This window comes from Zingiber officinale, chromosome 3B (genome assembly GCF_018446385.1).
Source record: "Zingiber officinale cultivar Zhangliang chromosome 3B, Zo_v1.1, whole genome shotgun sequence".
Lineage (NCBI taxonomy): Eukaryota > Viridiplantae > Streptophyta > Magnoliopsida > Zingiberales > Zingiberaceae > Zingiber > Zingiber officinale.
The window spans coordinates 19,007,224-19,031,663 of record NC_055991.1 but is presented as its reverse complement, the minus strand read 5'-3'; the positions used below and the strand labels follow the sequence as shown (position 1 = coordinate 19,031,663).

General features: G+C 38.2%; 3 protein-coding genes across 4 annotated transcripts; 1 reads left to right on the top strand and 2 right to left on the bottom strand.

Moving 5' to 3' along the window:
- Positions 1-11,538: 11,538 nt before the first annotated feature.
- Positions 11,539-13,820, top strand: LOC122056061 (serine/threonine-protein kinase RIPK-like). Its single transcript, XM_042617830.1, has 5 exons — positions 11,539-12,027; positions 12,125-12,260; positions 12,682-12,818; positions 12,919-13,042; positions 13,113-13,820. The coding sequence occupies exons 1-5, from the start codon at positions 11,644-11,646 to the stop codon at positions 13,685-13,687; spliced, it is 1,356 nt and encodes a 451-aa protein (XP_042473764.1). The 5' UTR covers positions 11,539-11,643; the 3' UTR covers positions 13,688-13,820.
- Positions 13,608-14,466, bottom strand: LOC122056063. The gene is made up of 2 exons (XM_042617831.1): positions 14,199-14,466; positions 13,608-14,136 (listed from the first exon to the last, which is right to left on the bottom strand). Exons 1-2 carry the CDS (start codon positions 14,325-14,327, stop codon positions 13,840-13,842), a joined length of 426 nt encoding a protein of 141 aa, XP_042473765.1. The 5' UTR covers positions 14,328-14,466; the 3' UTR covers positions 13,608-13,839.
- A 65-nt stretch (positions 14,467-14,531) lies between these two features.
- Positions 14,532-20,074, bottom strand: LOC122056060 (condensin complex subunit 3-like). Of its 2 annotated transcripts, none has more exons than XM_042617828.1 (12): positions 19,659-20,074; positions 19,161-19,364; positions 18,922-19,067; positions 18,577-18,833; positions 18,320-18,408; positions 17,114-17,261; positions 16,589-17,028; positions 15,990-16,498; positions 15,858-15,918; positions 15,498-15,776; positions 15,097-15,358; positions 14,532-15,011 (listed from the first exon to the last, which is right to left on the bottom strand). In XM_042617828.1, the coding sequence occupies exons 1-12, from the start codon at positions 20,034-20,036 to the stop codon at positions 14,674-14,676; spliced, it is 3,111 nt and encodes a 1,036-aa protein (XP_042473762.1). In that variant the 5' UTR covers positions 20,037-20,074; the 3' UTR covers positions 14,532-14,673. The 2 variants fall into 2 exon arrangements, with proteins under 2 accessions (XP_042473762.1, XP_042473763.1); XM_042617829.1 differs by having other exon boundaries at positions 18,320-18,405.
- Between the last annotated feature and the right edge of the window lie 4,366 nt (positions 20,075-24,440).

Sequence of the window (24,440 nt, the reverse complement as noted above, 5' to 3'; positions counted from 1 at the left end):
GCCATTTGTAAGTCATATTTACTTCTGTGTTATGAAGTTATATATTTTTAAAATTATTTTTACTTTTATTAAAGATTTATGTGCTCAAAAATTTAATGTATTTTACATAAATTTATTAATTAAGATTTATACATTCTAAGTAATTGTAACTGATTTATTAAAATTATTATTGACGTAGGTGTCGAAACGAGCATCGATGTCGAAATCAACATCGGTGTCAAAGTCAGTGTCGAAGTCAAAGTTGATGTCAGTGTCGAAGTTAGCATTAGCGTTGAAGTCAGCGTAGGTGTTGAAGTCAGCGTCGGCGTCGAAGTCAATGTTAGTGTCGACGTCGACGTCAAATTTAGCATCAGCGTCGACGGAGTGCAAGTTTTAAAATTTAAAACTTCTCTTCTAAAAAATTCCTTTTTTTTTAACATGGTTACAAAAATAGAAACTTTTAATTTTAAAACTTCTCTTCCTTTTTTCTAAAACCACGAGGATGGTTAAAAAAAGAAAGTTTTAAAACTTTTAAAACTCTCTATTAAACCATGTGGCCTAATTCAAATAAGGAAAGTTTTTCATTTTAAAATTTCTCTTTTAAAACTTATAATTTTCTACACAGAGAAGATTTTTAAAAAATTCAAAACATCTCTTCACTTTTGAATTAATATGGTCGGCCCCTTCTTGCTTGGGCACCAAGCAAGGGGTCGGCCCCTTAAGAGAAGATGGTGGTCGGCCCTTGGCTTGGTCACCAAGCCTTGGGTCGGTCCTCTCTTGGACACCAAGAAGGGTTTTATTTGGATGGACTTGAGGCTATGACAGGGACCTAGAGGAGAAATTAGTTTTGGCCTTCCGATGAGCTTGAGTATCCCGTGTTCGCTCCGAACATACAACTCAAGTTCATCAACAATAACTCATTCCACTAGAGAGTTATTATTGCACTACCGCACAAATCACAAATTACATTATGGGCTCCTTCATATCATGATTGTGTTAGTCTCCCTGTGTTTAAGATAACGAATGTTCATTAATTTAATTGAGTTACTAACAACTCACTATAATTAATGTCTTAGTCCAAGAGTAATGTCACTCAACCTTATTATCATGTCAGACTAAGTCCACCTGCAGGGTTTAACATAACAATCCTTATGAGCTTCTCTTGGGGACATTCTTAACCTAGATTATTAGGACACAAATTCCTTCTATAATCAACAACACACACTATAAGTAATATCATTTCCCAACTTATCGAGCCTATTGATTTATCGAACTAAATTTCACCCTTTGGTAAGTTAAAGAAATAAATACTAAATATATGTGCTTGTTATTATATTAGGATTAAGAGCAGACACTTCCATAATAACTAAGGTCTAGTTCTTTTATTAAGTCAGTAAAAAAGAACTTACCTAAAAATAGTCTTACTCAATACACTTAGAATGTACTAGTGTAATTTATTAGTCAAGATAAACTAATACCTAATTATACTACGACTATTCCAATAGTTTGTTCCTTTCCATCTTAGTCGTCAGCAACTGCTTATAATTTATAAAGAACTGATAACATGATCTTCTGTGTATGACACCACACATCATATTATCTGCAATATAAATTAATTAAACAACTACACTTAATAAATAAAATGTAGATATTTAACTAATGTGATTTTTTATTTCAAAAATAAATGTTTACAAAAGCTAGACTTTTAGTATATACTCTAACAGGTACAAGAGTTGATTGATTATTTTCTAACTCCATGGGCCTTTATATAGCTCATGGAAATCCTATTTCGAGTTTTGAGGACGCCTCCAAAGGGGTTGAGGGCGCCTCCAAGAAGATAAGCGGATAAAGTTTTATTCGCATGCCAACGGTCACAAAGACTGGATTGAGGGTGCCCTCAACGCCATGGAAAGTGCCCTCAATGTGGAGGGTGCCCTCAACGCCATGGGGGGTGCCCTCAACACCATGAGGGCACCCTCAATGCTGCAGGTATAAATAGCTCCAGCTTCTTTTTTTCTCCTTTTCAGCTTCCGAAGTTCCGATTGCTTGGGTGATTGCAGCCAACCGAAATAGGGCTTACCTGAACCCAATTTCCGGCCTTCTCCTCGAGCAGGCTTCCGCCCCGGCTTCTCATCCCTCGAACGTCGAGAACATTCTTTTCGTTCATTGGTGTACTCTTCCGCAGCTCTCTCATCTTTCGGACACACCGAGTCCGTCGACTTCCTTCTCGTGCTGTCCTTCTCGCTAGCTGCGTCTTCCGCTCGACTTCCTGCACTCCTAAGCTCCTGCACACTTACATACAAGGATCAAAACCAAACAGAACCTAATTTAATTTGGTTGATCATATCAAAATAATCACGGGAACCAACAATCCTCTTTTTTTCTATCAAACAAACATAAATTAATCCATACTCCTATTTAATTAAACTTGTCTTCTTTCCCTGTTTTCTCCTTCGTGACGCAAACCAACAAAAACACTTGTTGTTTTTCTTTTTTCCCTTTCGTCTTCTTCCTCGCAAATCAAAACCAACAGAAATTTCAACTTAGACGAAGCTCCTATTACTTTTTCTTCTTTCCCCTCCGTATTCACCCCTGTCTTGACAGGTGATCACTCAATGGAAGCAATCAAGGAAGAACCCAAAAAGGGTTGGGTTATAGTTTAGCTCGAGTAGAGGTGAGTAAAAGGTGGATTAAATCGAATTAACCCCGATTAAATAAGCTGAACTTAAAAATTTTATTCAGTTAATTCGAAGATTTAATTTTTTTTATCAGTTTGGTTATATTTTTAAATCAATTTAGTCTCGATTTTAAAATTTTGAATTCAGCTATGCCTAACTTGAAACCAAGAATTTAAAATCCCTCGTTCTATAATTCGTGACTCTCCTTCCGTCTTAAAATTATGATTTAATAAAAAATTTAATTATTTCGATTATCGACTGATTTAATCAATGTTTCATTGGTCTGATTTATTGGTTTTTTATAATAGTTTGGTCAGTTTAGTTTGGTTGGATATAAAATATAATTTATTCAACTTTGATTTAAACGTACGATTCAATCTATTCAGAGAATATGTGATCATATTAGATCACAAATCGGTGAATAATATGGGAAGAGCTGGAACCTTTGTGTTATTCAATGAGATGATTTAGAGTAGATATAAAAATTAAGAATACTATATTAATTATGTCTGACCATACAAATTCTTGAGTTTAGACTATTTCTATTTAACATTTATGATGTATAGTTCGATTTAACATTTATGATGTTTGTAACATCATTTTATATCAATTAACCAATTAAATTAAAAGCATTTGTTAAAATTAAACACACAATAAAAATATTATGTATCGCTATTTAAGTTTTTATCGAATAAAGTTCAAATTTGAACACAATTCTCAAAATTTACCATTTCTTCAAGCAATTTAAAATGAATCTACGTATTGTTTATATAAAAAATAATCAGAAAAAAGTTATTAATAAAATTTAAAATTATTTTTAATATGAAAAGAAAAAATATTAACATAAATTTGTTTCGAATTTTATCAAAATTATAAAATAATAAAATAATTAAGTAAATGATTAGAGAGGGATATACTAGTCAACGCATGTAATGCGTAACAGACAGTGACATGTAGACGGTATTTAAAACGGTACGCCTCCGTACCACACGCCTCGTCTCCGAATTCTCTACGGGCACCATGTGCCCGCAGACAGAGTGCGATACGACACTGACACAAGCAGGAATTCTAAGTGTTTTACTTGATTTGGACAAACTGGGAGCCCAACAAGAAATTCTGAAAGCCTAAAGAAATGGGCCTGGTCCAAATAGCAAGCTCAACAATCTTTCTCCCATCTTTCTTCGACAAACCAAAAATGAATTTTATTTTCTTTTTATCTTAAAAAGGATCTTATGATTTATTTATTTGTAATCAATTATTAAAGGCAAATTAGAGGCTCTTGCTCCCATAATCCGGCTACATTAGTACTATCTCCATATAAAGTACCGCCCAAAATGCATAGTACCCCTCTAGCTCATGAAACAAAATATTACTGCAAAAACCAAACTACCTATAGAGGTTCTTGCCTAATATGCAGACTGAAGGCACTGAATTCCATTCTGCTTAAATTTTTCTGTATAAAAATTATATAAGTACGTAACTTTTTCTAGCAACCCGCATATTTAGAGGGTGTTTAGTTAAACTTATAAGCTGTTTTTAATAAGTTTAGCCAAACACCCTCTCAATCATATATGTGTTTGATCAATCAAATAAGTTTTTGACGGATCAAAGCACACCTTGATCGAAGTACAAGATCACTGGCCTCTTGTGTTATAATTCAAAATCGATACAAAGAAAAGAAAACAAAACTAATTACGCAGCGGAATTAAAGAACTAGTTGTATATTTTCTTTGTAGCTAAAGACCTCTTGATCTTCTGCTATATTTATCTTCTCTTCTTGGACATCGTGTGAGCGACGATCTATCAAGACAACAACCACCTTTCCTCTCGTTTCTCCAAACTGCCGGTTACAAAAGGAGGTTCTAGGATGGGACACCTTCTAATCTTCTTCCTACTCTTCTTCTTCTTCTTCTCCAATCCGCCGACCACCAAGGAGGAGGGGGGCGCCGGCCACCAAGGAAGAGAAGGGGCGCCGACCACCAAGGAAGAGGGGATGCCGCCGGCCCTAGGTAAGGAGAAGAGGAGGCTTGTGGGAAAATTATGTTTTAGGGGGCACCACCTACTCCTTTTATAACCTTTGCCGTCGGTTACAAAGAAAGAAAAATAACATAATTTTGTTTAGAAAAAATCTCCCTTTCTATAACCTTGCCGCCGACCCTAGGAGGATGGAGAAAACTAAACCAAAACCAAATTAAACCAAACCAAGTTATGGATGGGTGGATGTGAGACTTTATATAGAAGCTACAACAGGAACCTAGAGGAGGATTTGGTTTAGACCTCCTAATGAGCTTGAGTTTCCTATGTTCGGCCCGAACACCCAACTCAAGTCCATCAATAATAACTCATACCACTAAAGGGTTATTATTGAACTACGTAACCAATCTCATATTACAATATGAGCTCCTTCTTATCATGAGTTCGTTAATCTCCTTGTGTTTAAGATATCGTATGTCCGTTAATTAAATGAGTTACTGACAACTCAATTAATTAACATATGATTTCAAGAGTAGTACCACTTAACTTTATTATCTTGCTGGACTAAGTCCATCTATAAGATTTAAATGATAATCCTTATGATATTAGCATTCCAATAATAATCTCAATCAGCAAAACAAGGATGGAAATGCTGTATCCTTACTTTTTAACCATAAAAGGATCAATATTCTTTCACAGAAATTTCATAGTTTAAATAAAAGGGTATGAGATATGATTTTATCATCCACTTTTTCTCCCCGCCTTACTTCTTTTGTCCTAAAAGTAAAACAAGAATAAAGAAGAGAAGGATATAAGAATTATGTTTATCTAACAAAGTTTTCAAATTATTTAAAGGTCACTTCTACATTAGTTGGACAGGAGAGGCCATCTATAACAAATCAGTTATGGAATTGGACAGGGAACTGATGAAGATAAAGCTGAAGAATGAGAACACTTACACAGGCAAAATTCAGAGTTTATGCAGCAGTAGAAGAAAGAAAAATTCTGATAATAAGAATCCAGTAACAGACCAAGAGGTTTACAATTTTCTTCAATTTAGTAGTAGTCACAACAAAATACTGTCATCTACTTATTTCTTTTAGTCGAATAGGACTAAAATAACATGACAAAGAAAGTTAAAAGGACAAAGTTCATTAGTTCAAACAAGGACTTGGAACGGACTACCTGGACTAACACTGGATACCCTGAGTACTTATTGTGGCTAAATAAGCAAAGCATGTTGTCTGCTATTTTAGTGAGCATAGAAGTTCTTACAATTTCAGGAAGGAAATACATAAAAGTACATACAAAGTTATGAATTACAGCAATTTCAAAGCAACAAACAAGAAGCTAAAACTGAAACCAGGTGGTGAAATCTACTTTCTTTCACACGGTGCCAAGGACGGAGGTCGCTAGAATCGAATTCGAGGTCCCTAGAGGCATCACTGGAGGTGGAGGACGGTGGGTCGGTGATGCTGGCTGGAGGTCAGCGATGCTGGATGGAGGCAACGCTGGAGGTCGACGCTGGAGATGGCGGCGCTAGAGGGATGCCGCAGGCGACGAGAGAGGCACGGGAGGGAAGCGGCGCTGGAGGGAGGGAGGCTATGCTGGAGTTAGAAATGGCTAGGGCTTTTTTGGGCGTTGGCGCGTGCACATGCAAAAGCACGTGAGGGAGAGTTTTATATGAGGATTGTGGTCCAGGGGTGGACCAGGAATCTTGGTCTAGAAGATCCGCTCCCGAGAATGGGGTAGCATCAGAAGACTATTGAGAGTGAGCGAGAGAGAATCTTACCTTATCCATCATGATGCACATTTCTATGAACACGCAGTGTATTTTATATTAGAATTTAGAATTTAGGTGCAGGAAGCTATAGAAATTATAAATAAATAAATAAACATTATACTCCTAAGGTGTGCACTTATATACCATCAATGATTGCAGTGATGAATTATATCACAATTAATATGCCATATTTTCTATATGTAAAAAAAAAACTCAACCACAGGATTAATTTATAATTATAGGGATTTTTCTTTTAAACTGGATGCATAACTTATGGGATATAATACATTTTAATTTATCCTATTAACGGTAGAAAACTTCCATAAAAATGGGAGTTCAACATTTTATATCAAATTAGATAAGGATAAGGTGTCAGTTGAAATGGAATTTGATGTTTATTAGCCATTAAAAATGGCGGTGATGGATTGGACCAATTAATATTGTTAACCATTTTTTTTAATCTACGTATTTAGATTTGGCTCAACTAATTTTGGAGATCGGCGGTCTCACCTTAGGTCGTGTTATTAGATAAATCTAAAAGCATCAGTAGCCCCTTACCCTTAAGGAAAATGTACTACGGTGTACCATAATCGGGTATACCTGCAATTCAAACTATGGTATTCTCTTTAGTGTCTTGCCGCTGTGCTGTGCCTAGGGACCAATATTGTTAACCATCTCTTTTTTTTTTCCTTTTATTTTTTTAGTTTAGATATCTAATTTTTATAATCAGGATCATTGATCATCATGATAAATTGAGAAGTTCAAATGAGTGAGATTCAACCCCTTTTATATATATATATATATATATATATATATATATGTTCTGAGATAGAGTGGTTTTACCCCTCATATTTTATCTACCAAGTAAATTCAAGAAATGTGATGGTTTCTAACATGGCGCCCCAACTTCACCAATAGTTCAATGATTGCTTGGGAAATGCATAATGTTTCTTGCCTCCGCATCTAGGGCTAAATATTCTTAACCATCTCTTTTTTATATATGCATCAAGATTTTACAACTGGGGTAATTATGAAATAGATGATTCGATCTCATAGTTGGCTCATCAAGTAATCATGGAATAACCATCTCATATGACAAAAGGTGACTGACACACTCTAAGCCCCCTTCACTCCTGGCCCTACAATGAGATAAAAGGAGTAAATCACAATGACTGATCGATGCCTTTAGATCGGAGATATTTTATTCCCCAAGAAATTGTTCCTCTGAGAATTCGATCACTGCTCTCATTGATAATCTACCACCCAAGTGTTAACTTGGCTATGCCCGTGGGAGCGTGAAAAATTATTTTTTTTAGTTAGCACCAAGTGTCAAGGTCTTTGAATCGACAAATCCTGGAAACAACTAGTTGACCCTACAAAATTTTCCACCATCTATTAAGGTAAATCGGAAAGTATTCGTGATGGTCTATCCAAACGACTTGCTTTCTCAGACCCACTACCTATTAGGGTGCGTTTGGTTCAAGTCATCATGTATAACCTTGGTTATGTGATTACCAGGTAATCACATAACCAAAGTTATAGAGAATAAAACATAACCAAATGTTATTTGGTTCAACTTAGGTAATGCAACAAAAACTTGTTTGTTTGAAGGTTTTAATGAATACTCTAGTTTAATATTTTACTGTATTACTCTCAGTTACAAAACCAATTATACATAATATTATTATTATTATTTATTTATTTATTTATTTTTTAATGCTTTTTTACTTTTCTTTTTCCTGTATATTTTTTTACTTTTTATGTGTTTTTTTATTTTTTAATGTTTTTATATTTTTATATTATTTATATTTATATTTTATATTTTTTTACATTTTTTTAATTTTTATTTATTTATTTTATTTTTAAGTTTTTTATTTTAAAATTTTTTTATTTTTTTAAATTTTTAAATTTTTATAATTTTTTTTAACATTTTTAAAATTTTTATTTTTTATTTTAAAAATTTCTATTTTTTATTTTTAAAATTTATATTTTTTTATTTTTTAAAATTATTTATTTTTTTTTAAAAAATTAAATTTTAAATTTTTTAAAACATTTTTTTTAACATTTTTTAATATTTCTTTTACATTTTTCCTTTTTTTTTCATGTTTTTTCTTATCGGAGGGTATTTTTGGTAAAAAAAAAATTTGTTAACCCCGGAATCAAGAAAAACCTTAGTTTTCTGAGGTTTCCCGATTTCGGGCTGCATGACCCTTTTGCTAACGTGTCGGGTATGTAACATTACTTGGGAATCATCAAATACCTAAACCAAACACGATTTTTGTTGATAACATTGGATGGATAACCAAGGTTATCAAGAATAACCCCGAACCAAACGCACCCTTAGAGGTAAAATCCTCTACAATTCACTGCAACTGAGTTTCACATTTGGAGGTTCAACCATTACACCGTAGCCCTAGGGGACAACCATGAATGACCATCTCATACGACAAAATATGACTCGCTTATGCCAAAAAAAATTGTTGAACTAGGTAACACCGAAACTGAGGCTATCGATCTAATCCTACAGAAATTTTCTGCCAGCCGCTAAAGTAACTTGGATAGCGCTAATGGTGGATGGCCCAGAAGCCTAACATCCCATGATTATATGCTCCATTTGGAGAAAAATTCTTTCATATGAGTCATAAATGGGGATCAAACTGCAAGTGTCTGGGTGACAACTTACACTTTTCCATTGCACCGTAACCCCGAGGCTAAGGTGACTCTCTTATGCAAAAAAAAAAAATGATGAACCAGGTAACACCGAACCTAGGACGACTGGTTCGTTTCTATAGAAATTCCTACCTACCACTAGGATAAATCAAGAAGTACTCACGATGGACTACCTAGAAGTCCAACATCTCATGATTACGCATCCTATTTTTTTTAAAAAAATCTTACAAATATATTATAGTCGTGGATCAAATCTAGGATGTATGGATAATAATTTGACGCTTTTTTACTATACCGTAAAGGGATGAAAGCATCAAATGTATGCCAATGTTCACTAGTTGTAATGATCTATAAATCAATATCTCTAAGATTGAATCGACAAGTGAACCAAACTACGTTAAGATATCCTTATCCATTCATTTGGATCCAAGGTGAACTAAACTACTTATTTTTTATGAATATTAAGGTTGACTTGAGTTTGTTTTATTATTGTCTAATTGACGTCTTTGTAATGTTTTGTCAGCGTACGCAACTAAGAGTCACACACGGCATAAGAAAATATTAATTTATTCTCTTTTATTTTTCTAATCAAATGATTCAAAGTTAAATTGATCATTCACATTACTTTTTGTTAAATTAATTTATATTAGTTAAATTGAATTAATCTACTAAATAGATTAAAAAAATTTGTTTTCTTAAAATGGTTATAATTATTTTGATCAAATTAGTTCGATTTTGATTTAAAAAATTTGAATTTGATTAAATCAATTAAACCAGTTAAACTAAATTCGGCTATGCGCGAATCAGAATTAAAGTTTAAAATTTCAAATTCCATAATTTGTTATTCCTTTTCCTTCCGAGTCCTCATTTAATCGAAAGTTTGATTATTTCGATATTTGATACATTTAATCGATGTTTTATTTGATTGATTTTTGTATGAAAGTTCAGTCAATTTAGTTAGGTCCAAAAAACTTAGTGGTTCCATGTCAATTTAAATGATTCGGTGGGTTTAGTGATTAACCTATTGCTAACCCTAAACACGCCAAGAGCTCATCGACGTCTCAAATTCAATGTCCATATCACTTGAGGTTTTATCATAAACATTAGTTGACCCGACACATTTATCATGCTTACTTGTTCACATTAACTTTTATTGTTAACTATTAATCAACACATTTAACACAATTGGAAATCTCATTCACATAAGCACTCGCTTTGTAGACTAATCTATTTTCTTAAACCTATCTTATTACGATTCTAAATGAGATTAACCTTCCCTAATCCATCACAATGAAACAATCAGAGTAACTGAGGTCCAACTCATGATGAAATCCAAATTGAATGAAATGTTTACCACGTGTTGAATGAACTAAGTTAGAGGAAAGTATGCAGCAATTTAACGATCAATATATGGGACAGTAAACACGCATGTGTTAAATGTAGAAGGCATGGAATTAAGACAAATCAAATGTTTCTTTAACGAGTTCTTAAAATGTTCTCACATGAGATTCAAAAGTCAAGAGAGAGTAGTTGTGCACTAGCAACAGATTTGGATTGTGTTTATAAGATCAAATTTAATGTAAATTTAATATTTAAAATTAAACTAACCAAAAATAACATTTTATAAATAACATAAAAATATTTCGGTTACGATGTCAACTTCTGTCGAACTGTAGCAGTTTCTACCTTTTAGAATTTTATTTTATCACCAAAATGGTTCATTTCTATCGGAAAAAATAATAATAATAAAATAAAATATTTGTAACTTCGTAAATTGAGCCGATAATTTGAAGCGCCAGGATTTGCTGGATCACTTTTGTGATCTAAGAGATGGACCATTTATATTTACGGTTGGATCATGATCATGATCCGGTCACAATTAGTTGCGATCCCTTTTTAGATTCATCGTCCTCATTAAATTATAGTTTGGTTCGGAGCGGATGACCGGAGGACGTTCGGAGGAGACCAGTGGTGAATAAGTGGCGAGGTTGTTAGGCGTCGAGCAAGGGTCTCCTCCGGGCGACCTCTGGCCGTCAGTTCCGAACCAAATTATAATTTGGTGGGGGCAATGAACTTAGGAAGGGATCGTAATCAATTACGATTAAATCACGACTATGATCTAACCGTAAATATGAATGGTCCATCCTCAAGACTAAAAAAAATGATCCAGGAGATCTGCTCTCCCATTTGAATCAATATTATTAAATAACAAAATAATTTAAATTCTATTGTTTAGTTTTAAAAATAATCTCAGATTCTCTAAAATTATTTAGACCTTCTAATTTTCGAGTTATATAATATAAAATAATATTAACTCTATTAAAATTACATTTAACTTAATAAATAATTCATTTTTAAAAAAAAAGTTTTTTGAAAAAAAAAAAGTGGAAGAAGCCGAGAGCATGCCGACTGAGTGCATGTACTTGACCTGTCCATCCTTCCTCCTTCCTACTTCCTCCTTCCTCCTTGCTCCCACTCTCCCTCACTCGATCTATACATATCACGCCACTCCTCGCCCACTACGTGACAGACTCTATCCCGATTCGATCAGATCGCTTCATGGCGGAGCAGAGTCGAAGGCGGCGGTCGTCCTCCTGGCTGATGAGCTGCTGGGGAGGAGGAGGAGGAACTGGAGGAGCGACGGGCACCGCAGACGAGAGTAGTTCGGATTCGGAGCGGAGGGTGTCGGATTCGGATCCGAAGTCGCTGGAGGAAGACCTGTCACTGACGCTGCAGGCCGGGTCGGAGCTGGTGGCGTTCACCATCTCGGAGCTGAAGGCGGCGACGAGGAACTTCGCCATGGCCAACTTGCTCGGGTCCGGCGGCTTCGGACCCGTCTACAAGGGGTTCGTCGACGAGCGGATCCGCCCGGGGATCCGCCCGCAGCAGGTCGCCGTCAAGTCGCTGGACCTCGGCGGGCATCAGGGCCACCGGGAGTGGCTGGTGAGGGATCGGATCACAATTTATTAGAAACTCTGGAGTTTTTCGAAAAATCTCGCAAGCCTTTTCAATTTACCTCTCGTTGTTTGATTAATTGCAGGCCGAGGTGGTGTATTTAGGGCAGCTGAGGCATCCGCATCTGGTTAAATTAATTGGATATTGCTGTGAGGATGAACAGAGAATGTTGGTCTATGAGTACATGGCGAGAGGGAGCTTGGAGGATCAACTTTTCAAGAGTATGCTTGTCTTCTTCTCCTCCTCATAATCTGATTAATTATCATGATTTTTATCGATTAATGATCCATTTTAAATTAAGATGTATTAGTTTAATTAGATCTTCAATAGTCAAGCCCATCCAGTGGATAAGATTCGGCTGTTTTTATACATCTAAAAAGTTATCATTTATTTTTATCAATGAAAGAATTATTGTTCAGCCATCACCTTCTTGATAGCCATCATCACTTGACTTTGTTTGCCTTCATAAAACAATAAGATGAATCAAACATTCGCTTTCAATCACATCACTTTATTTAGTGGATTAAATTTGATCCATTTCTTGCTAGTCTTTAGCAACAATTAATAAACAAAATAATGAATGATGACAATAAAAATAGATTTAGTAATTTTATTTACCATTTCTAGTTTATTTCTTTGAAGGACTCCTTGCTTGGTTGCCATGGTCGACAAGGTTAAAGATAGCTGTTGGAGCTGCAAAGGGGCTGGCCTTTCTCCATGAAGCCGATAAGCCGGTCATCTATCGCGATTTCAAAGCTTCAAATATTTTACTCGATGAGGTACCTATTCATTTTCTCAATTCTTCCTTTGGCAATTCAGTATCACATTGTATTGTTGTAGTTGTAGGAGTAGTCTTAAAGCATTTACATCTAAACACAGGACTACACGGTTAAGCTCTCCGATTTCGGGCTCGCAAAGGATGGCCCGCAAGGCGACAAGACTCATGTGACGACACGTGTCATGGGCACGTATGGGTACGCCGCACCCGAGTATATTTTGACCGGTACGACATGAAAAACAAGTTCCTATGAATTCATATGTTATACTGTTTAACATTGACTCATCTGATTCAGGCCACTTGAATGCTAAGAGTGATGTTTATAGTTTCGGAGTCGTGTTGTTGGAGCTATTGGCGGGTCAACGGTGCGTTGACAAGAACCGACCGGGCCGACAGAAGAATCTAGTCGATTGGGCAAGGCCTTACCTCACCAACGCAGAGAAGCTTAGGCGTGTCATGGACCCGAACCTCGATGGGCTTTACTCCATCAAAGGAGCTCAAAGAGTGGCCGGGGTCGCGTACAAGTGCCTGAGCCACACTCCAAAGGCGAGACCGAGTATGAAAACTGTGGTGGAGACTTTGGAGCCACTTCTCAGTTTGAATGATGTACCCGTCGGTTCCTTCGTCTATGTTGCGACGAAGGAGAAGACGTGTGACGAGGAAGATCAGAGTAAGGAGAAGAAGAAGAAGAAGAAGACGATATGTGAGATCGAAGAGAAGAACCACAACAATCACGATGAAAGGCACAGACAACAGTTCCCTAATTCAGTGATTCACTCCGAGGTTGCTCTTCATAAGGATGGCAATAATCTGTTCCGTAACTCTCACTTTCGGAGGTTGAGAAGGCACAGCCAAGAACGCGGAGCATGAGTAATTAATTGTTTGTTTATAGTGCATATAAGACATACACGATACGTTAATCAAACACACTAAGTACTGTTTGTTGGTTGGTGGCTTTGTTTCTCGATGTTTTGATATGAATTTTTGAGATGTTTAGATTGTAGCTAAATTGCCCTCCCTCCTTATTTGGTTTTGATGATCGTTATGGTGCCCCTTCCTCCGGTGCGGATCCTCGTGGCGGCGACCACTGCCTTGCCGGAGAGTCCCGGCATGCCCTGTCTGCGTTTGTGCACTCCGGTCGCCGTGGCCGAGTGCCGCACCGACCGCTGTGGCCGTCTGAGAAACCTGGCGTTGATATCCTCCAGCGTCACATCGTCCGGCTTCACCACCGCGAACGGGCACATCACCAGGACTCTCCTGCTGCTGCTCTTCAATTGCCGTGGCTCTTCCAGAGAGGAGCACCTTGAATCTGAATCCCCCTGCTGGAGGAAGTGTGTTTTATGCATTGAATTAGGACCAGTCGACTTAAGTAGTTCTATACCTGAAGAAGATGGTGAAGCTCTTGGATACTCGGTGGTGACAGCAGTGACAACGGCGGCGGCGGAGTTGCATTGATGAGGGGGTGGATCCACTGCGCCACCGCGTCTTGCAAGTAACCGGTCGATTGCATGGCTACTGGCCAGTTACCAAAACATCTGATCACTCGAGTATTTAATGTCGCGAGTGGTTTGAAAATGGAGACGAAGATGGAGTTAAATAAGAAGGGTGGTTGGATTAGTTGTTACCTGTCGGTGTGTTAGTTACAAGTAAAATGATTCAAGGTGAAAAGGGGTGGTAAATCAGCCAATTTGATCGGCATCTACCAACTGCCAACTGGATCACATTTAGCATGGACATATTTTATCATCTAATCTATAACAAATTTGCAATTTGGCAGATAATCTAGCAACCAAGTTCATAACACTTTGAAAGCAAGACTAAACAAGAGCAAATATTCAATGTCGATACAAAACATTTCATTCTGAAGAAGGCTCTTCTTCTGCTGCTGCTGTCACATCTGACTCCTCATCCTCTTCATTGTCAGACAAGAATTCAGTTCGGAGTTTGGTTGACATCTTGCTGATTGCTGCAGTCTTGCTCGCCCTCTGAGACCGCCCGCTGATCCGGCTCGCAGTCATCGGGGCCACAGAGACACTTGCAGCATTGTCCTCAGCACTGTCATTGTCATCAGACGAGGAAACTTCACGCCTTACCCTTTGCCGCCTGGCCGGAGCACTCCTAGCAGACCGTTGTGCAGGTGTTGGAGGGAAGGTTGCGGATGTAATGCTTGGGTTCCACTCCAGTCCCAACTTCCCTGAAATGACAAGCATTGTCATAGAGTTTGGTGCTAGATTTATTCATGCTGAATTCACAGTCAAAGTTTGTGGTGTAGTAGTTACCGAAAATAGTGGCTAATTGATCCTCTGATATTTCTTCATCGGGATGTTTGTCAAGAGATTTGAGGCGCGTTGCCATAAGATTGAACTCTTTGATGATATCTTTGTCCCCTGTTACTAAATAGCTCATGGTATTCAATAGGTTCCTCATACACTTGATAGAATGTTGCTCAGATGCGCGGAACTGAATTGAAGTTGCTAGCCGAGACAGTGCCAGCATATAAGATTTTCCTGCAGATGTTTTCTTCTCTGAGAAGCTTGCAACCTAAATGGTGCTTAGCATAAGTATCAATTATACACACTTCTTGAATGAATAATGCTGAAACACTGAAAAAATAATCTCGCACGCGTTCAAAAGATGGATAAGCAACAAAGCTAAACCATGCTGAAGTTATAGTCTTTACCTCTGCAGCAATGCGAATGGCGATTCCTTCCATCCCATCGTCAAAATCATCAGACATTTGGAGTGAGCAAGAATGGCTTTCAGAGTTCACTTTGTTGGATTCATCCTCCTTGGATTCTTTTGACAAAAGAGGGACTTGAATCATTTGTAACATGAAGCGTGCAACTAATAATGCTCTCTTTCTCATTTTCGACACAATGAGTGAAGAACCACTAGAATTACCATAAATACCCGGCCAGAAAGATCTCACCGTAGGAATAAAAGCAGTGGAGATACACCTCTACACAAGGAAACTCAGGCCATAAGAAATGAAGCTGCATTGACATTAATTATCTCCAATGCAATAAATCTAACAACTTGCCTTGTGAATGCACGAGAGGGCAGGATAATGCTCAAAAAATATGGACAAGCATTGCTTTAACCTGCATTAAAAAAATTAATTAGTAAAAATTTAAAAAAAAAAAATTAACAAATTGTATGGGGCTATCTTTACCTTTGTAATTCCTTAGTTTCATCACAAAAGTACAACTTTATGAGTCTGGTTAAGACCAAAGGATGTAAACTAGTAGAAATACTTGGATAATTCTCACTCAAAAGGAGAATTTTAGCAAAGCCTTCAGCAAGAACAGAATGGACACTCTCATGTTCATCAGCATCACCAAGTTCACCATTGTTATCAGCGTTCAGTCCATAGTAAAGCAAATCAAGCAAGCCTACGTTGGTATCCTCCATCAAATTTAAGGAGTTGATAGAAATAAATCCTTTTTCATTATTAGACTGACTAATATCTATCCCAATTGCTTTATCGAGTTCTTGAGGACCATGCCATGCCAGCAAATCCAACATCGACTTGCCTGTCATGATTCTTACTGAAGCAGCACCATTTACAAAGGAAGATCTTAGTTGTGTAACTAGCTCTCCAGTCAATCTATTTTCTAGAAGTCCATAGAGGCCAATGCATCTTACTGCAACTCTTTGTACATCAGTATGGCTCTGTTGTGCCTGCATTCCATGAAATTTTTAGTTTTCATAAGCATAGTAGTGTTAGTGAGATCTTATAATGCTATCTCAGTGAATCACCTACACACTTACCCCAGCAAGCAGTAAAGCATGTAGAAGCTCAGAAGGTTCAATGCCAGTGCCTTTTAGGCTCCAAATATTATTAATGTTTTCCAAAAGAAGACCAGTAACTGCAAGACAATGCATCCAGTTTATGAAGTCAGCAGTTCTATCTCTGCAAGGCTGGGCAAGCACCTTAATAACACCAGTAATTACTGCTTCAAATTCACCCACTGAAGCATGCACTTTTTTAGCCAGTTCTGCTACTGCTCTTGCCCATTCCTTATCTCCACCGAGACTGATTCCATCACCAATGACAATCTTATTCCCATCCTCATCAACTTCGAATTCAAGAGGCGTCAGTAAAAGTTCATTAACAAATTCACTAGCAACTTTCCTGTTTGTCAAGTCTGAGAAATCGAGCATTGTCCCGAGTAGTAATAGCTGACGGGCAGTGAAGTGGTGATTTGGACCTGTAAATACAACATGATTTGGTGACAAGATCTAAATTGTTTGGTGATTCATAGATTGAGAGCAAAATGCAGAACAAAATCTCACCAGCTGATAGATGCAGTTTTACCAAATCAACAAAGGCGGACACTGTTGCCGGAAGGATTGCCTCTAAAAGGTCATTATTGTCTGAAGCTTCTGATGCATATATTGCTGCTTCTGTGCCCATGGCACTAGCGGCATCAGTACCTTTTATCTGTTTGATGACAATGAGAAGGAAATTTATATTCATTATGCAAATTGGAATATTCCTCAACAAAGAAGCTCGACTATCATCAATATCAAGCTGAAATTAATCTAAAGAACAATTACTTTGTGATGACTATGCAATATTTTAGAATTGAAAAAGAACTGAAATTAAGGTGATGTTCAAACTATACAGCTCTGTGCCATGCAATTAATACTGTACAGTTTTATGTGCCGGCTCCTGTCCTAAAAAACATAGTAATTCTTCCCACATGCCTAGTACAGCATGAGCAGAATTTTATTCAAACACAAATTTCTATAGCCTACATTCCTCTTTTCTTTGTCTAGTTTGTAATAGATACCTTTTGGGTAAACAAATATGCATTTTCTTCTCAGCTAGTTGAGAGGACAGTATCCTAATATTTATTTTTCCTAATAACATAAATCTATTTCGATATTCTTTACAATCGGAGATCTTCAAACAATCACCAAATATTCAGTGTGAGATTATAAACTCGTAGCAAATCATTACCAAAACATTTGTTGAAATCACAATTGTTTCATGCAAACTAAATCACATCAAATCAATTTTACTAGATAAAAATATTAAAATATCTAGCTCCATTATTGGTTGGGAAAACCAAGGGGTATCAAATGCAATTCTAAAACTTCAGAGTGTTAATATATGTAGACAATAGTACTAGGGTTCCATGTTTTTTTAATTCAGTTTGTTGTACTTAAATAATATAAAGGGGTATTATGTGCAATTTTGAAACTCAAAGTGTGTCAAGTGTATGTAGACATGAGGGCAAGGCCATGCAATTATTTTTATTTTTATTTTTATTCAGTTCATTGCTTGTATTTGAATAATGTATTTATGAATATAATACTGTGAATTAAATTATTTATCAAATATCTCCTGACTGTACACTATGGGGAAAGTTATAACTCCATCCATTGTTTCCAGAATGCAAGTTTAGAATTTTTTAATTGACTCGAGTGCATGATATCAAATCCAACACAAGGAAATATTAGACAAAATTTTAAATGCATGAACAAAGTCCTTACTTGAGCTTTACTTTGTAAATGCCAGCATAGGGTCCTCCAATAAAGAGCAACTTCAGCTTCTATTAGCTCAATGCCTGAACCGTTTCCTTCTAAAAAAAAAAAAACTTCAGCTACTTGGGGATGAAGAAGTTTGTTTGAGATAATGATGGTGTTAACGTAACATGAATGGACAACAAAAATTATATATATGAAAATTATAATGATGTGAACAATTAAGTAAATTTGCAAATCAATAACTTTTTCAACTCAGTACTCACCTTCACTAGTTCTGCTGGATGCCAAATGTTGTCTGATACTTTGATGTTCTTGCACCATACCATTTTTCAGGAGAGTTTCCATAACTAGCACTCCTACTGATTCATATGTTTCAACATCAAGAAATCTCAAAAGAACAATTGGATCCCCATTGCAGCACTTTGTAAGCCAATCCTTCAACATCTTCAAACATTCATTCAATACAGATGAAGATCGATCTAAAAGCCCTCTCTGAAGGATAATGCTCCTTTGCTTAATGCTGAGAGTTCCAAAACAAAGGAGTTATCTGTGTCTAATTTCATCAAGCACATTCAATTTAGCTTCCAATTTTCATAATGGACAATTACCTAAGAGTTGGAAGTGGAAATCTACTTGCCAAGACAAGGTATGCTGCTTTCCGCAATGACTCACTAACATCAAGGGTTGATGTGATGATAGCCTCAGACGTCATGTCTGATGGTGGCAGAGATAAGACTATAGACTTGCGAACCTCCTATTGAATTATAAAAATTAATGATGAGAACTAAAGAGGACAATGGGATAAAGCAAATCGCAAATTGTATGCATGTTTTTTTTAAGGGCATACAGAATTTGTTTCTCCAGGAAGAGTTTCAAGAAAAAGAACAACAATGTCACTATCTTCTCCGCCATTTGCAAAGCGTGATAAAGCTCGGATAGCAAATCCACGAATTGCTGGCACTTTGTCTCCTACACGTTGCTTCATGCTATCTAATACCTCATCCCACAACTCATCGCTCACCTCTGCATCATCTGGGAGCCGCATAATTATCTGTAATATCAACAGTTTTTGTATGAAAAACATAGGATGAATTATTTAACAAAACACAAGATGCAGATGGCCAGTCAAGACAAAGATACTACAATAAACTGAAGACTTGAATCCTGAATCAGTCCAAATCAAGTTCTTGGCACTCCAATAAACTGAATGGGCAAATTTTGGGTAATCAATATAGGAATTTCGTGCTAATACACAAGAAGCATCACCAGCATTAGATTGCAACAATTTGAAGGCACTAATAGTGAGAAATCATAAATTTGACTCAAGGTGTAAACTTTTCCAGACCTCGGAGATGATTTGACAGGCGCGGAACCTGGCGGCCCGGTGGGCGGAAGCAGCAGCGAGGAGGAGGAACCGGAGGAACTCCTCCAGGAAAGCATCGGATGTTGCAGTGTCCCTCCCATCTCGGTGGGCAGCGAAGGAGGAGACAAACCGGATGGAGCGCTCGGAGGATACGGTGCGACGGGGGAAGTCGAAGAGAGGGGTTAGGGCTCGGGAAAAGGCGCGGAAGAAGGGACCGCCGGCGGAGGAGCGGAGGGCGGAGAGCTCCTTGATCTTGCGGGAGTGGACTGCGAGAGAGATTCGGCACTCGTCGAGGACCCTAGCAATCTCGCCGGCGATGCGCTTCTCGTCGTCATCCGCCATCGCCATCGCCATCGCCATCGAGGATGCAAATTTTTTTGGGGATGATTTGAGCGGGAATAAGTGCTCGTTTAAATTTAAGACGCATCTCCCAAATCGGTGAGCTCGTAACACGTGGCTATGTCTGTTTTCCCACACCTCCTAGTTCGTCCAATTCGATGCACATAATTCTCAATTTCAGTTGTCATGTCAAAGTTGATCATACGTTGAATGTTAGGAAAGTCTAGCCCCTTCGAAGCAACATCAGTGACCACCAGAATATCCTTCTTGCCAGATTTAAAAGATGATATTGCATATTCTCTTTTTTCTTAATCCTTACCGTTATGGATAGACACAACATTAATACCCTCGATAAGAAAATACTCGTGGATATCATCATCATTTATTCTCACAAAATATCAAAACTAGCAATGGTGTCTTCGAGAGGAACTCAATAAGATACATAAATTTAACTTCTTATTTCACATACTAATTAACCTCTTGAATGGCATCAAGATTTGCTACTCCAGCTCTTCAACATTTAGTATCCTAGGTTGTAGGATTGTTGCGCTAGAGGAGGGAGGTGTGAATAGTGCTCGTGACTTTCACATTTATTTTTTTGTAAAACACAGAATAGATAGCGGAAAGTAAGAAACAAAGAACAAGGACATCAAGGATTTACTTTGTTCGGAGCCTATGACGACTTCTATTATTTCTGGAGCGTGCGCAGTAGCTGAAGTTGTTCTGAATGAATTGTTTCAAAGTTGTTGGTCAAATCCCTTTTTATAGCCAAGTTGGGCGTGATCTAGATTCACTTATCTCGGAATCAGTGTTTGACTCGACACTGATCGATCGACCGATCCCCCTGATCAGTCGACTGAACCTGCTGAATCCACCCGACTTTCCGTCTAGATGCTGCCACTCCGAGTAAGATCTTGGGCAAAACTTTCATCACGAGCTGAAATCTGATCTGTTTGCTTGGGGGTTCAGTCAACCGATCCAGACGTTCGGTCGACCAAACAAGTCAAAATTCTAACCTGCAAAGTGTTAGTATTCTTGCAAAACAGAGTTAGAATAAAAAACGAATAACACGTAAAGAATGATAAGATTTGACAGCTTTTAAATTGTCTGGTCCTGACTTTGAGTTTCGCTAAAACTCTAGGTCGACCGACGCCTACTGTTCCCTCTTTGGGAAACGCGTCTTCACCTTCTCTTCTCAGGAGAGTTTACCTTTTGTCAGACCAATCCTCCAGACCGACTGGACTTTTGCTCAGCGTCCGAGACTTCAGGACTTCATGTTGGACGTCTGCTCCATGACTCGTCCAGTCTTCCATCTAGTGTCCGCGATCCCAGGATTTTCACCTAGAGTCCTGGACTTTAGGATTTCGCCCAAAGTCCTCGACCCGTCAAGATTTCACCCAGTTCCCCGGATCAGAACTTCGTTGTATAATCGTAGCTAAGGTTTTCCACCTGCCTAGAATCCACTAAGACTTTTACCTAAGATAATTTAGAATTTTCCTATAAACTTAGTCAGACTTATTAGATCACAAGATAAATTAACTTTAAACCTTTTTACCATTATCAAAATATAAATTCGATTGTTATATGCACCAACCTACATTTTACCAAATCATTCTTTGCAAAGTTCTGTATCTCGTTGGCATGGTGGCATAATAGAGCACGGTTTGACTTTGTGATCTAAAATGATCACATATTTCCCTTATATCCGCCTCAAATCCACAAGTCTATCAACTCATCCAAAGTGCATGCCTGCATGTGAAAAATGATGTTAGAAACATCATAAATGTGAAAATGAAACAATTCTTAAACTCAATAAGAGAATCAAACATCCAATTGAGAATTGTAAGGTCATTTTGGCATAATTAATGTTGTATTCTTAATTTTTATATCTAGAACAATTACTCAAAATCAGTGATTTAACACTTCTCTAAAGATGCATGAAATTTGTATAAATGAACTACAAGGATGAGCAACAACATTTCAGCATCCACCAGCAGAAGCACTATCCAAGTTCTATGTGCCATGCATTTAATACAATACAGTTTTATGTGTCATCTCGTGTTCTAAAAAGCATGGTAATTCTTCACACATACCTAATTCAGCATGAGCAGAATTTGATTCAAACACAAATCTCTATAGCCTACATTCCTCTTTTCTTTGATTGGGTTTGTAATAGATACCTTAAAGAAACAAATATGCCTTTTCTTCTCAGTTAGTTGAGAGGACAGTATCCTAATATTTATTTTGCCTAATAATGTATATCTATTTCAATATTCTTTACTGTCGAAGATCTTCAAACAATCACCAAATATTCAGTGTAAGATTATAAACTCGTAGCAAATCATTACCAGAACATTTGTTGAAATCACAATTGTTTCATGCAAACTTAATCACATCGAATCAATTTTACTAGATAAAAATATTAAAATATCTAGCTCCATTATTGGTTGGGAACACCAAGGGCTATCGTGCACAATTCTGAAACTTAAGAGGGTTTAGTATATGTAGACGTTAGTACTAGGGTTCCATGTAACTTTTACTTTTATTCAGTTTGCTGTATTTAAATAATATGAAGGGATATTGTGTGCAATTTTGAAACTCAAGTGTGCTAAGTGTATGTAGACATTAGTGCAAGGGTCATGTAATTATTTTTATTCAGTTCATTTCTTGTATTTGAATAATGTACTTATGAATATAATACTGTGAATTAAATTACTTATACTAATTGATACGGATATATGGTGTGGGGTTAGAAGGAATAAGAAATCAAGAGGAGGGGTATTTTTATCATTTTAGTGTACATCCTCCTTTTAGGAGTCTGGCATGGACGAAAGAAGGGAAGGTTTCGTATTTTTCGTCGCCGCCGCAACCACGAGGCACTCACATCAAGCACGAGGCACTCACATCGCTGTCCCGTTTGGTGCTGCCTCACCGGAGGCTCTCACCGCCACCTCGTCGGAAGCCTTATACGCCTCTCTCTCTCTCTCTCGTTTCTTCACGTTTTTCCAGTGCCGCCGCCTCACGCTAAAGAAGACTGTCTCACTCTTGCGAGCCCAGCCTCTGACGCCATCCAACGTCGATGTCTGCCGCCTCCGTGACTGGACCACCCCTCTCCTCTCTTCCTCACTCCCTAACGGCAGTCATTGCATCTAGTGGCCAAGCGTCGCTCCCCGCGTCGCCTCCTTCGCCTATCTACCCCTCACGTCGCCTTCGCCGTCGATCAAACCACGCAGCCCATGCGCCGCCACCTCTGGTACACCTCCAGTAGCTTCTGTTGGCCACTCAGGGCCCTCTCCAGTGCTGCCCTCTCCAGCGTTGTTGTCTCCAGCGGCTGCCTCCTCCAAAGGATGCCGCCTCCCAGTGGTCGTCGGCTTCACCTCCTCCACAGCCGCCGCCTTCCAGGCAGTCGTATCTTGGGTTCTTAGACTTGCCTGCTGTCTCTATTCCATTTCGGCGCTATACCACTTGGTTCGCTTCGGCTTTGTATCGCTTGTTCCGGCTCTGTGTTGTTTATCTGCTCCAGCCTTCAAGTCGATGTGGTGTCCGGCCTGTGAGCTGAGGTGGTGTCCGACCAGCCGGTGAGCCGATGTGGTTCCGGCCTTTGAGTCGTTGATATGTTCCAGCTCCTTGGCTCCGCGTGGCCTTCGAATTCGGCCTTGCATTGCCTCGGGCTTTGCGTCGACTCCGCTCTCTATCCAGTCCGACCCTTCAAGCTATATAAAGTCTCGTCCCCGTAGGCCAAGATATAGAGAGGCTATCGCTTCCCTTTTCATTAATGGCATTTATATTCGTCATTATATTTTTATATTAGAGGAGGCTAACTTGAGACAGCTCATCATCTCCGTCAGCTCCTACGAGCCAAGCGTTACGATCAGCTCACCAGTCTACTAGAGGGTGCCCCCCGGGCCAAGGTACGTCACCGTACTCATTGTTTATTTATTTCATAATTTTACTATTAGCATGTTCCTTATATATTCGTAAAACCCGCCTTGAGCATCGGGGGTGCCAACGACTGGGACAACTCGATCGTTGTTTGCAGATATCATTAACCAGAGGTCTTATGATGACTTGGTCAACATAGAGGACAGCTCATCATATCCTCTACCTCCGGGGCATGGGGATTTGGTCAGCATTCCAGCCATATCACACCGACAATTTCGTCTTCTCAAATACCCGACAGGATCATATTGGCACCATCTGTGGGAACCTCTGCCTAATTTGAAATGTGAAGATGGATGATCTGGAAATTCTTTGTCATCATCATGGTCTCGAAGGATTTTGACGAACATATTATATTCTCCCCTCACTCCACAAGTATTCGGGAGTCGAGAGATTGACCTGGATTCTCAACCGGTTAGCAAGTCAGTTTTTCCAATATATTTTCCCTTTCGTTCGTAGGATCCATGGAGACTTCTCGATCAGAGA